General features: G+C 41.6%; 1 protein-coding gene across 1 annotated transcript; it reads right to left on the bottom strand.

The window, feature by feature from the left end:
• Positions 1–5,157: 5,157 nt before the first annotated feature.
• C11H11orf97 (chromosome 11 C11orf97 homolog) lies at positions 5,158–19,698 on the bottom strand. Its single transcript, XM_031036816.2, has 3 exons — positions 19,551–19,698; positions 14,903–15,007; positions 5,158–5,336 (listed from the first exon to the last, which is right to left on the bottom strand). Exons 1-3 carry the CDS (start codon positions 19,696–19,698, stop codon positions 5,158–5,160), a joined length of 432 nt encoding a protein of 143 aa, XP_030892676.2.
• Positions 19,699–20,935: the final 1,237 nt, after the last annotated feature.

Raw genomic sequence — 20,935 nt, 5'->3', positions numbered from 1 at the left:
CCAGAGGGAGGATGGGTAAAATGGGTGAAGGGGAATGGGAGGTACAGGCTTCTAGTTATGGAATAAATAAGTCACAGGGTGAAAGGTAGAGCATGGAAATATAGCCAATGGTCAGGCGCCTGGGTGGCTCAGTTGGTTAAGCATCTGCCTTCGGCTCAGGTCATGATCCCAGAGTCCTGGGATCGAGTCCCACATCGGGCTCTCTGCTCAGCAGGGGGTCTGCTTCTCCCTCTCACTCAAATAAATAAATAAAATCTTTAAAAAAAAAAAGAAAGAAGGGCGCCTGGGTGGCTCAGTTGGTTAAGCGATTGCCTTCGGCTCAGGTCATGATCCTGGAGTCCCTGGATCGAGTCCCGCATCAGGCTCCCTGCTCAGCAGGGAGTCTGCTTCTCCCTCTGACCCTCCCCCCTCTCATGTTCTCTCTCTCTCAAATAAATAAATAAAATCTTTAAAAAAAAAAAAAAGAAAGAAAATATAGCCAATGGTATTGTAACACTGTTGCATGGTGACAGATGGGAGCTTCATTTGTGGTGAGCATAGCATAATGTATAGAGTTGTCCAATCACTATGTTGTATGCCTGAAACTAATGTACCATTGTGTATCAACCCTACTTCAACTGAAAAAAAAGTTCTATTTTAATGAATGGGAAATTGTATGATGTTAATGTATGTTAAATAATCATACATTATCTTCAAATAAATAAATTAGTAAATGAATTTGTAAATAAATTGTTGTTTTTTTAATTAAGTAGGCCCTGTGCCCAACAGGGGACTCGAACTCACAACCCTGAGATCAAGAGTTGCATGCTCTACCAACTGAACCAGCCAGGCACCTCTATTTGTTTTTGTTTTTGTTTTTGTTTTTTTTCAACGGATGAACGTAATTATACTATAGTGAAGGGTTAAGGTTTACAATGCTTACCTTGAAGTAAAGACTCAATAAACATGCCTTTGTTTTTACCATGTTTCACATATTTAATAAAATAAGCTAATTAGAAACCAATGTATTTCAAATGTGCCAACTAAAAATAAGTATAATATTCTTCTTCATTGTTTCCAGGTGCTTAGCAAACTTTACCAATAGTCCTTCATTGCCTTGGATTAATTTACAGATAGGAATTAATACCAATAATAAGAATATGCATTTTTTTATACATCTTAAACTGTGAAACAAGCTTGGATTCTCTGTTTTTCAGACATCAGGGGGAGGAAGTTTCTTCTCAGTGGAAAAATGTATTCATCTTATCCTAGAGTAAAGAAAATAGTGAACAAATCAGTAAGTTTTTACTTTGGGGAAATGCTCTTTAATCCCAACCCCATTTCAATCTAAATTTGATTTAATATTCCCAACAGTATTTCATTTGGTAGAGCAGAATATAAAAGCCACACCCATGTGATCCAGGTAACTAACAAACCCACTGCTCAGTCTTCCAGACCCGCATTGCTCAGAGTACAGTGTCCAGACTAGTCGTGTTGGCATCACCTGGGAGCTGGTTAGAAATGCAGAATCCCAGGGACACCTGGGTGGCTCCGTTGGTTAAGCATCCAACTCTTGATTTCAGCTCAGGTCCTGATCTCATGGGTTGTGAGATCAAGCCCTGTGTCGGGCTCCATGCTCAGTGGGAGTCTGCTTGAGATTCTCTCTCCCCCTTACCCTCTGACCTTTCCCCCACTTGTGTGCATGTGCGTGTGCATGCGCTCTCTCAAATGAATAAATAAAGCTTAAAAAAAAAAAAAGGAAGGGAAGAAAGAAACGCAGAATCCTGGACCCCACCCCAGACCTACTGTATCAGAATCTAAATCTTAGTAAGATACCCATACCATTTGTAGACACATTAAAGCTTCAGAAGTACTGGGCTAGACAACTTTAGTTGTTATATGCCACAGAACAAGAAGGAAATGATAGAAGAAAAGGAATAAAATTTGTTAGTATGATGAAGATAGCGGATGCTTTGCAGTTTCTAACAGCAACGTGTTTTAGAACTAAAATTAGATGATTGTGATTCTAATTTTCAATTTTAAATAATGTGTATTAAATGTTGGAAGAGTCACAACTACAATGACCATGTTGTTCATGAGAAAGAGGAAAAAAAGCTCAAGTGAACAGGAAAAAGGTGAGTGAGGACCGGCTGAGTTATCTAACGGAAGTATACTTTACGAGAGAAGTTCCTGGAAATATTGTAATCCATGGAAAACCTGTCTTTGAAAGCATCAGTTCTAAGGTGTATATACAATATATGCAACTTTTCATGACTGACACACTAAAATCAATAGGTTCCATCACTGTTCCCTCTACTGTTTACATTCTGTTTAATTTGGCAGACTCAAATAGGGAAAACCATATACTTTTGTGGAGGGAGAGATTTATGTGGGTTAGCAGCAAGATGATTCTGAACATACAGTAAGCATCCAACATACACTTCTTGGTTTGTCATTCATTGGTCATTCTCGTGACAAAAAGGGATCAAGTACCTACTGTGCCAGGCACCATGCTAAGTGCATGGTGTTAGTGGAAAGAGACATAGTTCATGCTTTCCTGGAGTTTCTGATAGTGTATGAATTACTGCTGATCAGTTTTTTAAAATTATCTGTGGACATTGTTCATCTATGATATTTCTGTGCCTCGCATCTACCTCTTTTGATAATGAGAAGTCTAATTCTTCATTATCAGTCTGATTCATGTAGATTGATCACATTGTGATTTGTATAGCAGATGGTAGGAGTTGATATGGCAAAATGCAGCTGATAACTTACAGAAATGAAGCTGAGATATATAACTATAGCAGTTATATATTATAATATGATCACTATTGGGGCACCTGGGTGGCTCAGTTGGTTAAGCATCCTACTCTTGATTTCAGCTCAGGTTATGATCTCAGGGTCGTGAGATCGAGCCCTGTGTTGGCCCTGGGCTGGGTGTAGAACCTGCTTAAGATTCTCTCTCTCCCTCTCCTTACCCTCCCACCCCTGCTCGCACACATATGTTCTCTCTCTCTCTCTCTCAAAAAAAAAAAGTTTATAACATGATCACTGTAAGTGCTTGACATGGGCTGTAGATAGAGGCCTGGAGGCTGCTAGGAAGGTAGTGTGGATGAGTAAAAATGAGTGGTAGCAATGAACAAGTCTCTCCTAAGTTGTATGGATGAAAATAATGCAATTATGGTCAAAGTCAGACACGCATTTTTTAAAATCATACGTCCCCGCCTGATGAATTGGGTCATCTATTGGAGTTTTATATCTTCACATGAAGGTAATTTGTTCTTCAAACCAGTCTTACAATACGGCATTTAGAAAACATTCATTTTTAAAATAAATAGGTTTGGGAGTTTTCTTGGAATGATGAATTTATCCACTATAATTAGAACCTGACAAATTGGGTGGAAAGTTGAAATAAACAGCCCCCGATGGGCAAGAGGCCCAGACTTGAGTTGAATCAACCCTCACTTCAGGACACTGCTATCTTTGTGGATTTTGAGTGTAGTTGTCTCCCAGGATGGTTCCAACCCCACATTCCCTCAGCCCTGGCATTTGTGCGGGTTTAACTACCACCCCCACTGGTTCCGCCCTTGTTGTCCAGGGACTAGAAGTTACTGGAAGTTAAGAGCATTGTCTCAGAAGTCAGAGGGACACAGGTTTGTAGTTCTGGCCTCACCGCCTCCTAGACACAGGATCTTGAGTAATGTAATGTCTCTGTGCCTCAGTTTCCTCACTGGGAAAATGGAGATTAAAACTCTCATCTTATGCGATCATGTGAATTACATAGCTACATAAAACACTGTTGTGCCCCGCACATGGTAAATGGTGGCTACTACTACTTTATTATAGAACCCAAATCTCCATATTAGTTCCTTTTTGCTACATGAATCCCCTTTAGTAACAAGTTTTGTTTTGGTTTTTTTCTTTCTTTGACTATGAGACTCAGTCTCTTAGGGACTACATATTCTCCCTACTGAATTCAGATCTTAGAGGTTGCCTCCCAGGAGGCCCTTCTCCTTTGTGCCACTTTTTCTGAGCTCTCACCCCATTCCAGGTTCAACAGACTCCCCAGCTCTTGGGCACAGTTTGGCTCATAGAGGCAATAATATCTAGTGGTTAAAAGCCGCTGGAGACCGGCTGTCTGGGTTCCGATCTCAGAACGTCCTTTCACTAGCTGAGTGGCTCTCAGTAGATTATTCAACCTTGCTGTGCCTCAGTTTCCTAACCTATAACACGAATTGTACCTGTTTCACATGATTCTTGTAAAGATTAAAGAGATCATTATACATGAAGAATCTAGAATAAGAAGTGTCATATAGCATTTGCTATTACGAGTCATTTCTTGGGTGAAATTATCCAAGCTTGGCATTTACCCACTTCTCTCTTCTCATTCTAGGGTAACCTCCCAATTGTAGAGCTACTTTTAGGATTTGTATACCCCATTTCAGGTCCCTAGAGTATCTGGACACTGCTTATGCTTCTATGCCAAGACCCCTGCGTTCTCCACATCCTGCCACCAGTTTCCCGGCAGACACTGGTTATGACAGTGAGGAATGAGTAATATTTTGTTCCAACCTTTATGTCTGTGAGGAACAGTGCACCGGACCCAGCTGGGTGGCCTTTTACCTCAACTAGGGAGAAACTCGGGGAGCCCGGCAAAGTAGTTGCCTGACTCTTCCTTAATTCCCTCGTCTCCGTTTCCTCATTTCCACCAGTAAGCAAAGATCTGAAAAAAAGGGACAGTGCAAGATTCCTCCCCACCCAGGCTGGCTGTGTGCCAGAAAGGCTTCCTGCATAAAAAGTATAGAGTCCGGAGGGTAACTCAAGAGTATGAACTTCTGTTGTATCCGGGGGGAATTTGTTCAGCTGAACTATTAACTGTTTGAGTTCTATAATGAGGTAATGTAGCTAAGCTAAAAGTAACTCGGGAGAAGCAAATCAAAAGAAGATTGCATCTTGGGGCGCCTGGGTGGCTCACTTGGTTAAGCCTCTGCCTTCGGCTCAGGTCATGATCCCAGGGTCCTGGGATCGAGCCCCATGTCCAGCTCTCCACTCAGTGGGGAGTCTGCTTCGCCCTCTCCCTCTGTGCTCTCTCTCTTTCTCAAATAAATAAAATCTTAAAAAAAAAAAAGGAGATTGCACTGAGAACTTGAAATAAAGCATACACCACTGGGCTGTGAGCTAATCAGCGCACTCGGGGCTTTCAGTAGAAGTCAAGAGTATCAGGATCTTACTTCTCAGCCCTCCATGCCTCGAATAGTACTTGGCTTGTGGCAGCAAACTGTTTCCGCTCAGCAGTCCCGGCTTCAAGCCTCCCACGGGGAGATTCCTTTTAATGCTCCAAATCCCTTCCAGGGCCACTGTCAATATTTTCAGAAGCAAGATGACAATTATTAGCTGAGTTCCTTTTCAGCGCAACATCTTTTAGAAGTATTTACTGGGTGATTATTTTTTCAGTCATTTGGGTGGAAGTTGATTTTGTTTGATTAATCAAACCACCCAAGATCTTTAGCATTTGTTTAATCTTTTATTTCAGTTCATTCATTCAATTATTCCATAGGCAGTTAAGCCTCTACAGTGCTATTAGATCATTTAGCTGGCCCCTGAAGACATAGATGAAAAGTCAGTATAGAAACATATATAACAAAACACAAAAGGATCAGAAATAAATTAGTTAATATAGACACTTCATGCGGCCAGCCCTGATTCTAATTCCTCGAAATACAAATATTTCCAAAGAAAATATAACCAAAAGTTACCATATTAATTCATCATATACATTCAGCTATCACCTAAAAGACTGAACTAGATGCTATTTAATTGCCCCTTGAATGAAAACAACAAGCTCACTGGAAAACACCAGAGACAAATACTCGGGATGCGATGTCTATGCATTGATACAAAGCAAATCGTACTCTTAAGTCCTGATACCATCCAGTAAGTATTGTTTTAGTGATTTTATTTGCACTGGATTATTCTCCATATCCTAAAAGCACTTATTTAGCTCTTGAGAGTCAGTCAACAAGCTTTTGGGGAAAATCTGTCATGTAGAAAACTGTGACCCAAGTCAAATAAGGTTATTCAGGTTAAATACATTGTTTTTACCATTTCTGAAGCTGCAAATTATGCCCAAATATTCTCCACAGATCTGAGGCCGCCTACTGGTATCCACACTAACATCTGATTCCTCCCCAAAGGATTCTGTACCTTGTAGTGGTTAGGGGCATGGTGTTTAGGGTCAGAAGGGATCTGGATTTGTCTTCGCTTCACCACCTGCCAGTTGTATGGCTTTGAGCAAGTTATTGAACCCACCATGTCTCTGTTTCCTCAGCTTTGAAATGGGGATAATATCTAGCTTGAAGAATTATTATAGGATCTGGATGAAATGGATTTAAAGTGCTTTGCATTCAATAAATGGTAACTATTATTTTTATAGGGACAATGATTTTCCTGTCCAAGCATGGACTCAGATTCTGTTTCTGGAAGCAGAATCAATGAGCTGACTCACCAAGTGGAATGTCGATATTTGCCTCTTCCTCCCCACTCCTGAATGGAGTTAGCTGAAGGTATCTGGCAAAGTTCCTTTCTTCCCCCTCCTTCAAAGACCTTCAAGGAAGACTCCACAATCTCCTTCTGTCAAGACCTTACAAAGTTTAAGCTGTTCCTTATATCTAACCCAAATCTTTCCCCACCCTTCCAGCCAGTTTCCTCTTCTTCTATCCTGTCCCTTAGAGACAGTAAAGAGCTGCTCTCCAGCCCCTGGATAATAGACTCAGATTTAGGAGTCCACCGATATTTATTAAATGCCTCCTGTGTACAACACCAAGTAAGAAACCAAGGAAATGGATTTAGATTTGTTCCACATTGAGAGAAGTTCTGGCAAATGGAAAACATTTTGACATCAGGAGGCAGAACTATGTAGAAAAACCACATTAAATTAGATAGAAAAATTATACTAATCTAATCAAGTTGTGCTCTTTCAGATGCAACCTGAAATCCAGGTCTGGAAGTTTACAACTTAATAGGGAAAATACCTTAAATGTAAATGCAGATGCTCAGAAATGCATGAGAAAAATAAAAGCAAAATATAGTTATGTATAAGTATTTACTGTTCTCAGGAATAGAGATTGCTGGAAAAAAACAGTGCTACTTTGATTTGATATGTTTGGGTGAAGAAGTTACAGAGGTGAGGGTGCCTGGGTGGCTCAGTTGGTTAAGCGACTGCCTTCGGCTCAGGTCATGATCCTGGAGTCCCGGGATCGAGTCCCGCATCGGGCTCCCTGCTCGGCAGTGAGTCTGCTTCTCCCTCTGACCCTCCCCCTTCTCATGTGCTCTCTCTCATTCTCTCTCTCTCTCAAATAAATAAATAAAAATCTTTAAAAAAAAATAAAAAAAAGAAGTTACAGAGGTGATATGTTCAACTGGAGAAAAAGAGGTCTGGAAAGAAGCACAATTGTCCTTTGAAGCACCTTCTTTAGAGAGAAATCCAACTCCCTCTGCTCTGGGCATGCGCATTCCAGGAGGAAGGAAGACAGAGGGGAGGAGAGCCAGGGCGGCCACAGTGTTGGCACACAGCCTGCAAAGGGCGGCAGGACAAGAATAAAGCTCAGAGAAAGGGATTAAATCCCTTCTGGAAGCTCGGAATCTTCTGGAGAGTCTTCTCTCTTCCCTTCTCTGCCCCCAACCCCTTCTACTCAGGGACCTTTCTAGGTGTGTTTTTATTCTGAAATGTAAAGTTACTAAACCATGATTTTATGCTAGACTTTTTTTCCCAAGATTTTATTTATTTGACAGAGAGAGAGAGAGAGCGCGAGAGAGGGAACACAAGCAGGGGGAGTGGGAGAGGGAGAAGCAGGCTTCCCGCTGAGCGAGGAGCCGGATGCAGGGCTCAATCCCAGGACCCTGGGATCATGACCTGAGCCGAAGGCAGACGCTTAACGGCTGAGCCACCCAGATGCCCCTTATGCTAGAAATTTTAGCCAGAGGGACCTGGCCTGGTCTTTCAGGGAAGGTAAGCTCACCCTTCAAAAATACTTTTGTTGCCTTCAGCTGTCTCTGATTCTGAGTAATGAACATTAGAGCTTGAAAGGCCAGTTTAGAGCTTTATCATCTGTTTCCTTTGTGAAAACATGGTCAGAGATTTGAGCACAGGAAGAAAAATTTAAGTCATTTAAGTTTATCTTTGGTGACTTCTACGTTCTGTAATTATCTTGACATGCCTTTGGTGTCTAGTAAATTCCCTTTATATTGTAGGTACACCAAATATTTTTGTTGAATGAATTAATGAATAACAAACATATCCACGCTTGTTGAGTGATGTTTTACATTTTCTAAATTGGTACTAAATGTAATAAATAAACCAGATTCAAAATTAAGTTTTTATGCATTCAGGGACATATAGACACAAAGTCATGGATTTGGCAGGACACTTGAAATTCATTGAAAAAGGCGATGTTGTGTAAGAGAAAACTAGTAAATTTTATTAATCAAAATTTTTATGATTACTAGAACCTCTGCAGGTTTCAGCCAGAAAAATATAAAAGCCCTTGCAATTTGAAAACATTAAATTAAAACATAATTTCCACAGAGTCCTCTATAAAAGTTCTTAGAAATATAGAAATAATTTTAAGATAAATGGTAAAAGGAAAGCAACAGTCTGATAATGCATGTCTCACAAGCTTACCTCTTTTTAAAAAGTTGTAAGGAGGGGAAAATCTTTAGGGAATCACTAAGAATATGTGAATGATGACGTTAGCTAAATTCTTCCTTATCCAGAAAGTTCCATAAGTGGCCCCAAATCCCATTCTCATCTGACGGAAGATTTGGTCAGAAAATGGCATTTGTTTGTCGGGATGTTGAGAACCTTTTTGAGCAGCTCCCAGACCCTGTCCTTATCTTGATAGGAATGTGTAAAGCCTCTGAAGGCTGTTCTACCTCCAGTTTGAAGCTAAACTGAGGCAGAACCTGGAAAAGATTGTGACAACCTTTCTTTTACTAAAGAGAATACTATTTGCTCCCAATACAATTTCAAATCTTCTTTCCTCCCAGAAAACATAAGCTTATGTTTCAAAAGAGACTGGATAGGCCAACAGCTAAGAGCAAGGAGGTCAGCTCCTGACAAGCCTATTGCGCTGTGTGACAAAGGGTAAGTCACCATACTCCCTGAGCCTCAGCATCCAGATCTGCAAAATGGGAATTATAAGAGTGCAGGGTCATTGCAAGGACTGAAAGAGATAATTTGTAAGAACTGTAAAAAATTAATAATAGTAGTATTAATTATTAATAATACCTATTATTATTACCACCATTATTGTGTATATATAGAGAGAGACACCCTCCACCTACCCCTACCCCTCACCCCAGCCTCCAGTCCTTCTCACTGAGCCCATCTATCTCTCTATCAGGAGCCAAGAGGAATCCAAATCCTAGAGGAGAGGGCTTAGTGGCCTGGCAGCCCATTTTTCCTGTGGCCACGGATGCCATTCCCTAGACCCAAGTATCGGGTAACAACAGCTCAGAACACCTTGGCCATGTCAATATCTTCACAGCTCTTATTAACTGTTATCACAACACAACCACAAGAACAGGTAGGATAGCTCATTTAGCTGAAGGTCCCAGAAGACCAACAGATCTTTTGCCTGAGTCCCCATTTGCCCCCCAAACAAAAATATCCCAGAAGAAATGTTATGTTTGCTCTGTTAAACGTCCATAAAAGCTAATTAATGAATCTCAGACTTTTGACTTATTTCATTCAACCCAAGAAAAAGACAACTTTGATCTTACACCACTTTCATTCAGCCAAAGGAAAACGGGAAAAGCACAGAAAGAACTGAAGTCCACTGCTTCTGGGCACTTCCACGATTGTCCTCATTAGCTCAGTCAGAAAGAAAACATGCTTAATTTCTGTTGCTTAACTTCAGACAAATCCCCCCTCCTAATAGATGATATAAGCTCTTCGGTAAGTTCACCCATACTTTGCTACGGGGCCCAGTGTTTTGGTGCTTTATCAATGGTTGAGGAAAAACCCAGTCTGGACACTTACTGAAATCTCATTTTCATCATCAGATTGTTGTGAGAGAATGTGGACTTGAGAGTTTAAAAATTCAAACAAATCCAGTTAATGCATACATTGCTGTAAATTTACGCTTGGACACATGCCTATACCTTGGGGTCCCTAGAATTTAGATAGACTTGGGTATATCGAAAAAATAGTATATATTGTTTATCTATAGTCACAAAATCAATATATATATAGAAAAGCCAGGCAGGTAATATAAGTAAGTAAAGCAGGCCAGGGCTAAGAAATAATTGGCTCTCCTACTTCTTTTATCTTTTTCCACTTTTGTTGGAGACATGGATACCAGAGAAACACATTCTTTCCTCTTTCCACCATGAGAGGAGGAAGTCTGCAGTGGAAGTGTGAACATGAATAGTTTGGGATATGCCCCACCTGGCTGGGGACCTTCATGTGGATGGGTAACAGCGTGGGCAGACCAGCTAGGGCAGCGTAAGCCGACTCCAGTCCCTGTGCCATGTGTGAATGTCAACTTGGCTATCACATCGTTCTTTCTCCTCCTCCCCTCCCTCTTCACGCAAGATAATCTAGAAATCTAGATTCGTATGTAAAAAGTCCTAATTTATTAAATGTTGACGACTGATTCATATATTTAAAAAATATAATTCAGAACAAATAAATTTGTCTATTTGTTTGTAAGATGAGCCTGGCATAGGGGTCAACCGTTTGGGATCCTGAGCCAAACTAAGATACCCCTGAGAGCCTAATTAAATGCAAGACATGGTAATCTGGAGTGGGTATGAAGGATGGCTCTGTGGTTTTGAACTTGGCCATTATGCCATGTCATGCATTTGGATGGGTGATATATAGGAAGGAGTAAGTCGAGGAGAGGTATGAGTTTCATTTTGGACATGTTGATCTTGAGTACTTATAGGACATCCAGTAAGAGAAATTGAGCCTGGACACAGAGACTTGAGACACAGACACATCACAGTGAGGTAGTGGTAGAAACAGTGCGAATGGCTGAGATGATCCAGGGAGAGCCAACGGAGCAAGATTAGGAGACTGTGGGTAACACCCTGGTAGGCATCAATATTTGGGGATGAAGGTGAGTGAAAAGAAGTTCTCAATGGAGGATGAGAAGGAATATCCAAAGAAGAGAACAAGGATATTTAGTGTCAAGGAATTTGAGGAAAAAACAAAGTTTAAGGAGAACCATCAATTATGTCAAGTAGTGCAGAAATCTCAAGCCAGCCAAGGGCAGAACAGGACCCACAGGACTTGGTCATAATATGTCACTGGAAACACTATAGTGCACAGAATGCCAATGGGATTTGGGATCAGACCTGAGTTTGGAATCTGGTTTTGCCACTTACTTAACACATAACCTTGGACAGTAGAAACCTCTCAAAATCTCAGTTTACTCATCCATAAAATGGGAATTTAATATCTATATCACATGGCTTTCATGAGGATTCATAGTAAGCAAAATAAAGCCCCTGTCCTCATGTAGCTTATGTTCTTGTGAGACAGATAGTCAATAACGAAGTATACAGGCAAATATATAATTTCGAAGTAGTGATTAAAAAAAGGCAGAAAGAAGAAAGTGGTATAAAAGATTAGAGTAATTGGGAGACTAGGTAGTTTCTACTTTAATCTGGTAGAGAGGTTACTTCTGAGAAGATGACATTTGAGCTGAAACTTGAAGGAAGAGGGAGAAAGACAGGGGAAGTAGAAAGGTTCTGAGGTGAAAATGGGTTTGGCATGTTCCAGAACATTAAGGAAACCCGTATGGCTAAAGTGGGGTGGGAAAGTATAGGAACTGAGTTCAGAAAGGTGAGCAGACCATACAAGGGGACTGAAATCTAGACTAAGAATCACAAAGAGCCATCGGAGGGCTTTGAACATGGAGGTGGTATACAATGACTTATGTTGTAAGAGACCCCTTTGGGTTCTGTGCAGAAAATGGACTGTGGGGACAGCAGTAGAAGGTGCTAGAGGATGCTACTGCTGAGCTTGTAAGAGATAATGGGGGCTTGGACAAGGTTGCAGTTGGGGAGATTTAGGATGTATTTCCAACACAGATTTGACAGGATTAGCTGAGGGACTGGACATGAATTTTGAAGATTTGACTTTTAGGTGTTTGGCATAGTGAATAGTGATGTCATTTCCTGAGATGGGGAAGAGCTGTTGAAGAGCAGTATAGAATAAGAGTTCTGTTCTGGACATGTACAGTGTGAGAGGCCTAGTAGACATCCAGGTGGGAAGTTAAGTAGGCTTTTGAGATTTGAGGGGGAAAGCAGAGGCTAGGGATATAAATTTTGGAGTCATCAGCACACAGGGCTAGATGTGATCACTCAGGGAGTGAATATAGATGGAGAGAAGAGCCTGTGACTGAGCTCCCCAAAGTTTAGAGGTGAGGAGAAGGGAGAGCCAGCAAAGACGACAGGGAGTTGTACCAGCAAAACCAGGAGATTTGAGCATGCTGACCTGGAGGCTAAATTGACAAAGTGTTTTCAAAGGGAAGGAGTAAACAATTATGTCAGATGCGACAGAGAAGTTGAGTTTGATGAGTTTCTGGGTTGTATTAGACTTTCAAAATCATTGGATTTGACCTTCAACAGGAAGGTCATTCACCATCTGGAAAAGAACAGTTTGCCTGGGCTCATGGAAACCAAAGCCTATTTGCAATGGGTGGAGGAGTAAACAATAAGTGGAGAAGTGGAGACAATGGGTCTAGGGTACTTAACATCCAGGAAGAGCTGCCGTCGGAGACATACAAGTCCCTAAAAGTTTTATGCAGAATTCTGCGTGTCTGTGACAAGCTGTGTTCTCCAGAAAGAGAAGCCCCAGCTCCCATCATATATTTAAAGGACCATGTCACCAAAAATCCTGCAATAGAAAATTCAGTGGCTGGCCCAGAGCTGCCAATCCCCTGAGAGTAAACAGGAGGCGTGGCACCCCCTCTAGGTGCTAGCTCCCTGCTGTGGCCAAGGACACGGGGCATTCAGCCTTTTAAATTTTTTTTTAAGAACAGAAAAAGAAAAAAAAATTAGTAGCTTTTTTTCCATAAGTAAAGCCCCTTTAAAACTTAACCTTACAGAATCTACTCTCAGCTTTAAAGGATTTTCAAGGCTAAAAGAGCACCTCTGTGTGACCTCTGGTGGATGTTATGAAAACGCAGGCCAAGCATTTCCATTTTATAGGAAGGACATTTGAAAAGATTGCTTAGAAAAATCAATTTTTATAATCACTTAGATTGTCTAACAACCAAGCGTATCCAATAAGAATAATACATCATCTAATTGGTATATAAATGATAAATTTTTATAATTTATTTATTTATTTATTAATATTTTATTTATTTATTTAACAGAGACAGAGACAGCGAGAGAGGGAACACAAGCAGGGGGAGTAGGAGAGGGAGAAGCAGGCTTCCCTGCAGATCAGGGAGCCCGATGCGGGGCTCGATCCCAGGACCCTGGGATCATGAACTGAGCCGAAGGCAGACGCTTAACGACTGAGCCACCGAGGCACCCCTAAATTATAAATTTTTAAGTGTATAAATGAAAGTAAGCCCAGAATAGAATAGTATAAGACTTAAATTTTTTTCTAACCAATAGGGGAATAGTACGTATAGGCTGGGGTTCAGAGACACAATTCAGTAGGTCATTCTGCATCTGTTCACAGAGTTCAAAATAAACTCTATATTTTCCTTCCAGACACAGTCTGAATAAAATTGGCCATTTTGCTGGTCTCTCCTTTTGTAAGAATGGGCAATACAGAAGGCCTAACATGCGTTTGCATGGCTGGTTTTGCAATGGAAAGTGGGCAAATACGTCAGAGTCGGGGAAAAAAAAATGCACTTCTAGGCCTGCAGCATCTGCTCTCAGGAATCCTTAGAGAATTTGAGCCCTAGCTGCTGGGTATTCAACAGTGCTCCTCTGCAGAAAATGTCAAGTTCTCTGAGTACAGAAGTCACGTGTTACAGTTCTTTTCTTTCTTCAGGAATGCTGGTGCCTAAGAGGTTTGCAATAAAAAACTGATGATTTGAAAAGCGTGAAATGTGCACCTGTAATCATTGAGAAGGAATCATGAAAATGAGGGGCTCTAGTAGTTTCAAAATAACATCTGTAGGGGGCGGTGCCTGGGTGGCTCAGTTGGTTAAGCGTCTGACTCTTGACTTCGGCTTGGGTCTTGGTCTCAGCGTTGTGAGTTCAAGCCCCATGTTGGGCTCCATGCTAGGCATGGAAAAAAATCTGTGAGGGATTCTGGGCTTCTAGACCATATCTTGTCTCAAATGAACTATCAATGCCCAGACATTTAACCCATAAACTTCATGTAAATACAATAAAATCCTTGGATGATTTGACCTATTTAAATGACTTCGATTCTTCTGGGTCAGTGATCTTCAGTTTGGGTCCCTGGACCATCAGCCTCAACACCAACTGGGAACTTGGTAGAAATGCAAATTGCTGACCCCCCTCCCAAGAACTACTGAGCCAGTGACTCTAGGGATGGTTCCCAGCAATCTGCTTTTAACAGGTTCCCGGGTAATTCTGATGAAATCCAAATTTTGGGAACCACTGTTACTGGTCACACCTATATTGATAAAGATTGAAGATATTACTGTGCTTTTCTTGGAAAAAATTCTACTTCTTACTGAATAGAAATAACTCCACCAAAAACGTGGGATAGCAATGTAGATACTGATACCTATAGCTACTTTTTGTAAATATAAGCTTATTTGGACACAGGCAAAATAATTATAAAATTAGCTCAAGAATTTCCCAAGTATCCATTTTTCTTTTGATAGTCATGGTTTTGTAATAAATAAAATAATCATTCTACCATTAAATAGGTAATTTCATATTCATTTCAGAAATATACTTCATTTGTCATGGAGATTACCTGCAGGTGGATTTTTAATGCGGCACTCATCTCTTTTAATATAAAGTTCTTCTTCTAGTACTTCCTTAATTCTCTTATGTGGCTCAGAATATAAGAATTTCTTCCCTATAAAGACATTAATAAAATTGGTTATTTATCATAAATTATGCCAAACTTTCTAGCCATTATACCTACATGAATAACGATTTCTTAAAAAGACACATCCCTCCATACAAACAGCAGATGATTCACCCTATTTTGGAAAGATTCCTTTTTGGTTCTTTTGGGACTTTACACTTTCACATAATTCCTGAACTTTTGTGGTAAGTTTCAGATACCGGTTTTAGGTGTTAGGAAGAAATATACAGAGTTTCCTTCATTTGCTTCAAGAAAACTCATTTATTCGATAAATCCTTATTAAGGACCTACTCTGTGCCAGGTGCTGGGCTAGGGACAGAGGACAAGCAATGAATAAGACAGATGTGCCCATGGAGCCTACAATCCAGCTACATAACACAGAACAACCTCAGCCTTATTTAGTCATCATTTTGAGAGGTAAACGTGAATTGTAGTAGTGAATCACTTATGGACATACGACTTTTTCCTGGTCTCTAAGCCTGGCCCTATAGGACATCACTGGTATTGTGGAGGCCTGGCTTATTTGTTCTAAGTACCTTAGCAATATTTCTTCTGCTCACCCCCCAGAGCTCTGTGCTACCTGACACTGTCACCCCTGTTTCTCCTGTCAGCCCCTCTCTCTTGCTTTCTGGGCTTCATCGTGGCCCTTCTGTCCATTCCCACATCAAAGCCTATATACATTCTATTTTGTGCCTGAACTGCCTCTCTCCTAGTATTTTTGCCTGGGTAACTTCTACTCAAATTTCAATCCTAGGCTTAAGGTCGGTTCTCTGGGGAAGCTTTCCCTGACTCTACAATCCTCAAATGTTCCTGGATACTTTTTTAGCATAGGACTCTCCTCTTTTCCTTCATTTCATTTATTGCAATTTGTATATGGCCTCATTTGCTTTATATGCCATTATTTATGCAACTATTAGTTGAATATATGTCTTCCTTATCAGACCATAAATACCATTGGGCAGGGATGTTTTCTGTTTAGTTCATCAGAGTCTTAGAGCAGAATCGGGTGTAATAATAGACCAAATGTGTGTTCAAGTAGAACTCAGCATTGTTAAATTAGATGGAGCTCAAAGACTATTCTTGTGCATGAATGCCAATGCCGCCTTGTGAATGTCAGGGAACCAGTGGTTAGTTCTAGTCTTAATACTCAAAAGCTCAATGCAAGGAACCATGGAAAACCTAACCAACCCAATACTTTAGCTATTTAAGATGTGACTTTAAACTCACAATGGCAGGTGCCTCATCTTTCCCAGACTAACCAATAAAGAATGCAAGTGAAGAGCTTTGACTTGTGTACTGACCAGCCCAAAGGGGGTAAGAGACCACTGCTGTGGTCCTGGGTCACTCCTGGTCAGGAAGACTCAAACACACCTTCAGACACAAACAAGGTAGAATTAGATACTTTCTGTGTCTCATTTTTGTTTCCCAAAAGTTAGGAGACATATGAACACGAGGTGGGGGTTAGCTTTACTCAAGCTTAACTTTGGTTTAAACTTTTTTGGCTAAATCATGATTCTAAGGCAGAAAAGGGTTTAAGAAACATGGTTAAGAAGGAAGAAAATCCTGTAACAGTTCAGTAGAACAGAAGAGATCACCTCCTCTAAGTTCAAGTCTCTTGACGAATTTCAGCCCTGCTGTTGTAAGAATTTACAGAGGAAATCACTAAAGGTTTTGAGGAACTGTGAAAAATTAGAGTAGCAAAGAGCTTAGTATAGGCAAATATTCCCCGCTCCAAGAAGGAAAGAAGGAAGGAAGGAAGGAAGGAAGGAAGGGAGGGAGGGAGGGAGGGAGGGAGGGAGGAAGGGGGGAGAGAAGTAGGAAGGAGAGAAGGAAAGAAGGAAAAAAAAATTCTACAAACTCTAACATAGCAGCTTGATGTTGATCTTCACCAACATTTGAGTGGGTTAGCCAACAGGTGGCTTTGAGTACAGATAATGAGGAACAGTGATCACTAAGTGTTAAGGACTACTAAGAACAATATTATTCCAGATTGAACTGCTCTCTTTTGTTAAGAGCTAATAACAATTGCTATAATTTATTGAATGCTACCATACATATATTATTAGCATCCTACATATATTATTTCTCTTTTTCAAAATCATTCTATGGGCAGGTATAATTATTCCTATTTTATAGTTGCAAAAGTAACTCTCAGAAATCACAAAACTAGTCATAAAAATTAAAAGCCATGCCTACCTGACTCCCCCAAACCCAAGTTACTAAACTAACTAGATTAGGAAGATGTCAAAGCCACAATGCATCTGCATTTCAGCAAGGCATTTGATAAAGTGTATTTGTAGGAGGCAGAACACCCACGCCGAAGATGCTGAATGGCATTCCAGAGACTCTCCTTGGAACTGTTGGAAGTACCATCTAGTTTGCTAATTTGGATATGGAGAGGAACTGCCTACTCACCGATTGTGAGAATGGCACAAACTTGCTGAATGGCAAACTTAGGACTCAAAGGGCTGCTTCTGTACTTGGAATGGAGTGCTAAAATTCATAGAATGGTACCGATAGGGATAAATATAATGACTTGTATTTAGGATGAAACAAATTAACTGCATAAATAAAAGATAGAAAAAGCCTGGATCAAATGTTTTCGATTGGACAACAGGGGAAAAAGAAACTAAGGATGTCATAGACTGCATTTGTTATATCTATTAATAATATAATGTGCCTGCCAAAACAGCTAATTGATTCTGGGTCCATTTAATAGAAGTAGAACGTTCAGATCAAGGGAGGTTATAGTCCCATCATGTTACCCTAACCTGATCATACCTAGAATACTGGATTCAGTGGTTTAATAAACTGGAGAATGTTGGAAGAGGTTAGCCAGGATGGGGAGAGTGCTACAAAGTATTTTAAAGATGAGCCTGAAGTCTATGAAGGATTTGGTGGCTGTTCAAATAGCCACCTTCATAAAATTCAAGGATGTTTTACTGGGAAAGGCCCATATTTCATCTGTGTATATTTCAGATCAGATCTATGATTAGAGAGTAGAAGCTACAGAGAGACAGAAGACTTTCCCAGAAAACATTTGACAATCGAATGGGTACTTCGTGTGCGTGTGAATAGCCTGGCTCTACTCAGGCTGAGGCCCTAAAAGGAGGTTCTCTGGGAGGCTGAGGCAAGAGTGCTCTATGCCCTGACCCTGACTTTCTGAGGTCCTCAAAGTTTGGACACATGCCTTAATTCATCACTCACTTTTCCGCAACTTGCCCAGTGCCTGGCATGCAGTAAGGATTCAGTATTCGTTGAATGGATGAGTGAATGATTAATTCCACCTTTTACTCCTACAGAACTCCAGAGGACTAAAGAACCTTTCATTTCTAGCATCTTTAATGGGAAAATTCCCAGACAGATTTTGAAGTTGGAGTAAGAACTTACTTAAATATACCAAATACTTAAATATACTGGATTTAGTTGCCCTGAGTAAGGCCTCTGCATGCTGTTGATAATCAAAGGAATGGGGGAATGGCCCTTTCTCTAGGAGACACTGGTTCTGCAGCTCCTTGATGAGGAGTCCTGGGAGCAGGCTGTGTGGCCCCCTGAGGCAGGGGGGCTGAGCCGCTTCAGCTACACCTTCCCTCCTGGGGTCTGCCGGGCTACACAACCTGAGGCTGGTCTCTAGAGAGGCAATCAAGGAGGCGATGCAGAAGGGCCAGAAACTGCGGGCATTCCTCATTGGCCTATTATTTTCCCCATCATCATTCCTTAGCACTTCCTGAAAACCTGTAGAGTACAAGGGACTGTGAAATATAAATTCATGGAACAATATGGATGAGCGCAGAGGCCTGGAGCAGACTCCAGCTTCAGCCATGTTGGTTGTGACTCTGGACCAGAACTGCCTTTACTCACTTGAATATTTGTGTGTTTGGCAGGGCAAGGAAGGAAACCCTTGTGTTAAAATGTGGCCCGTCATTCTGAGATTCTAAAAGTATCAGGTAGTAATAACTGATGAACTGAGAGTCCAAGACAGGCGAGGTTTAGCGTTTTAAGTACTTCTCCCGCATTGACTGAGTCACTGTGAGCAAGTCACTTCATCTGCTCCAGTCTAAACCTCAGTTTCCTGGTCTGTAAAATGAAGGAATTGGCAAAAATGAGCCACATGTTTCTCTCTCTGTGTGTATATAATTTATATATTTATGCATATTATAAATGTTTATACATTTTATATTTTATTATATATAAATTCAAATTTATATATTAGATTTTTATAATTACACGCACACATACACACACTTTTTTTTTTTTTTCCAGTACCTTCCAGGTCAATGCCACTACCTATCAGGTTGGAGGCTACCTGGGCTCAGGCAGCCTTTGGTGAAGGCGGCTTTGGGGAAATGGACCGGGTGGGTGCTTTCTGCCCCAGCGTCATCACCACCTCTGCCTTTGCCAAAACTGCAGCTCTGTCCCTTCCCTCCAACACCTTCAGCGAGTCTCACTCCGGTTCCCCCGCTTCCCCTTCCACGCGTTCGACACGCCCCACGTCCCTGCGCGCACGGTGCGCGGCCGGAGGGGAACTCACACTGTTTGCAAGACTCCTGGGGGCCGCCGCCGCCGAGCTCCCCGCGCGCCCCGCACCCCAGCCCGGCAGGCGGCCGAGGCTGCTCCTGGTCTCCGCCCGCCTCCGGCACCGCCACCGCGCTCACCACCACCGCTTCTTCCCGCCTCATGCCGCGGGGGTCTTCTTCGCAGCCGGGGGCCCGCTGGAGTTCTCAGCTCCGCCGCGGGCTGCCTGGGAACGCCCGGCGTCGCCGGTTGCCATAGTAACTGCGGATCCTCGCTTACCCTGGCGCTCGCAGCTTGCGGCTCCCAGGCCCCAGGGGTCCCGCGCGCCCGGGATGGAGCTGAAGGTAGGGAGCTGCGATCACCCCTCTCCCCCTTAAATTACCCCCCGCCCCCGGCCCAAACAGCCCAATCTCAAGGTCGTTTCTCACTCCAACGGCGCAGGAGTAGTTTTGCTATTCCCAGGTAGGGAAACCGAGATTCAGAAAAGCTACGGAAATTGTCCGAGGTCACATGGCCCAAGAATAGATCACCACCTGGTACAGGTAGAGGTGGGAGCAGGTACTAGACAGGTGAGTGCAAGGTAAGGTCGCTAGTTCCACACAGCGTTGTGCTCCTCGTGTCCCACTCCCTTCTACACACAACGTGATCTAATAAGTGAATGCTGAGGATCCCAAACTTTTGGATCAAGGTTTTGTATTTATTTATTTGTCAGAGAGAGAGAGTGTGTGTAAGCAGGGGGAGCAGCAGGCAGAGGGAGAAGCAGGCAGAGGGAGAAGCAGGGAGCCCGATAAGGGACTCGATCCCAGAACTCTGGGATCATGATCTGATCCGAAGGCAGGCGCTTAACGACTGAGCCACCAGGCATCCCTGATCAAGCTGTTTTTAAACAACTCTTGTTTTCAAGCACTTTTGTATTCATGATCTATTTCAATCTATATCTAATAACTAATTTTACAGATGAGAAAATCAAATTCAGAAAAGTTTGATTTGAATAGCAAGTGGGGAAATCTAGAGATTTGGAGCAGGAGGTTGCTCTTGTTTGTTTTTGCAGTCATTAACAAATTGTGGCGTGTTGTTAATTTTATAAAGGTTAAATGCATTATTTTACAGAGGGTTATGGTTCTACAAACTTGTAACCAAATACAGGCAACCCCATCTGCCTCCATTTCACCGCCGAAGCAACCTCTTTCACACCTCTGGCCTGATAATTGAGTATTTACGACCATATAGCAAAATGTTTATTTTGATGTGTTATGTTTTCAATCTTAGGTATCATAAGTTGATTTCCTACTTTGAAAGATAAGGATTTAGTTCTCCTTCATTATCAGCCATCTAGCTGCTCAGAATGGGGAATTTGAGGGTCTAACTGCTTTATTTTTATTGTGGTAAAATACACATAAA

The sequence above is a fragment of the Leptonychotes weddellii genome, chromosome 11, assembly GCF_054177405.1.
Source record: "Leptonychotes weddellii isolate Sample4059 chromosome 11, ASM5417740v2, whole genome shotgun sequence".
NCBI lineage: Eukaryota > Metazoa > Chordata > Mammalia > Carnivora > Phocidae > Leptonychotes > Leptonychotes weddellii.
Note: the sequence above shows the minus strand (reverse complement) of the source record. Positions and strands in the feature narration are given on the sequence as shown.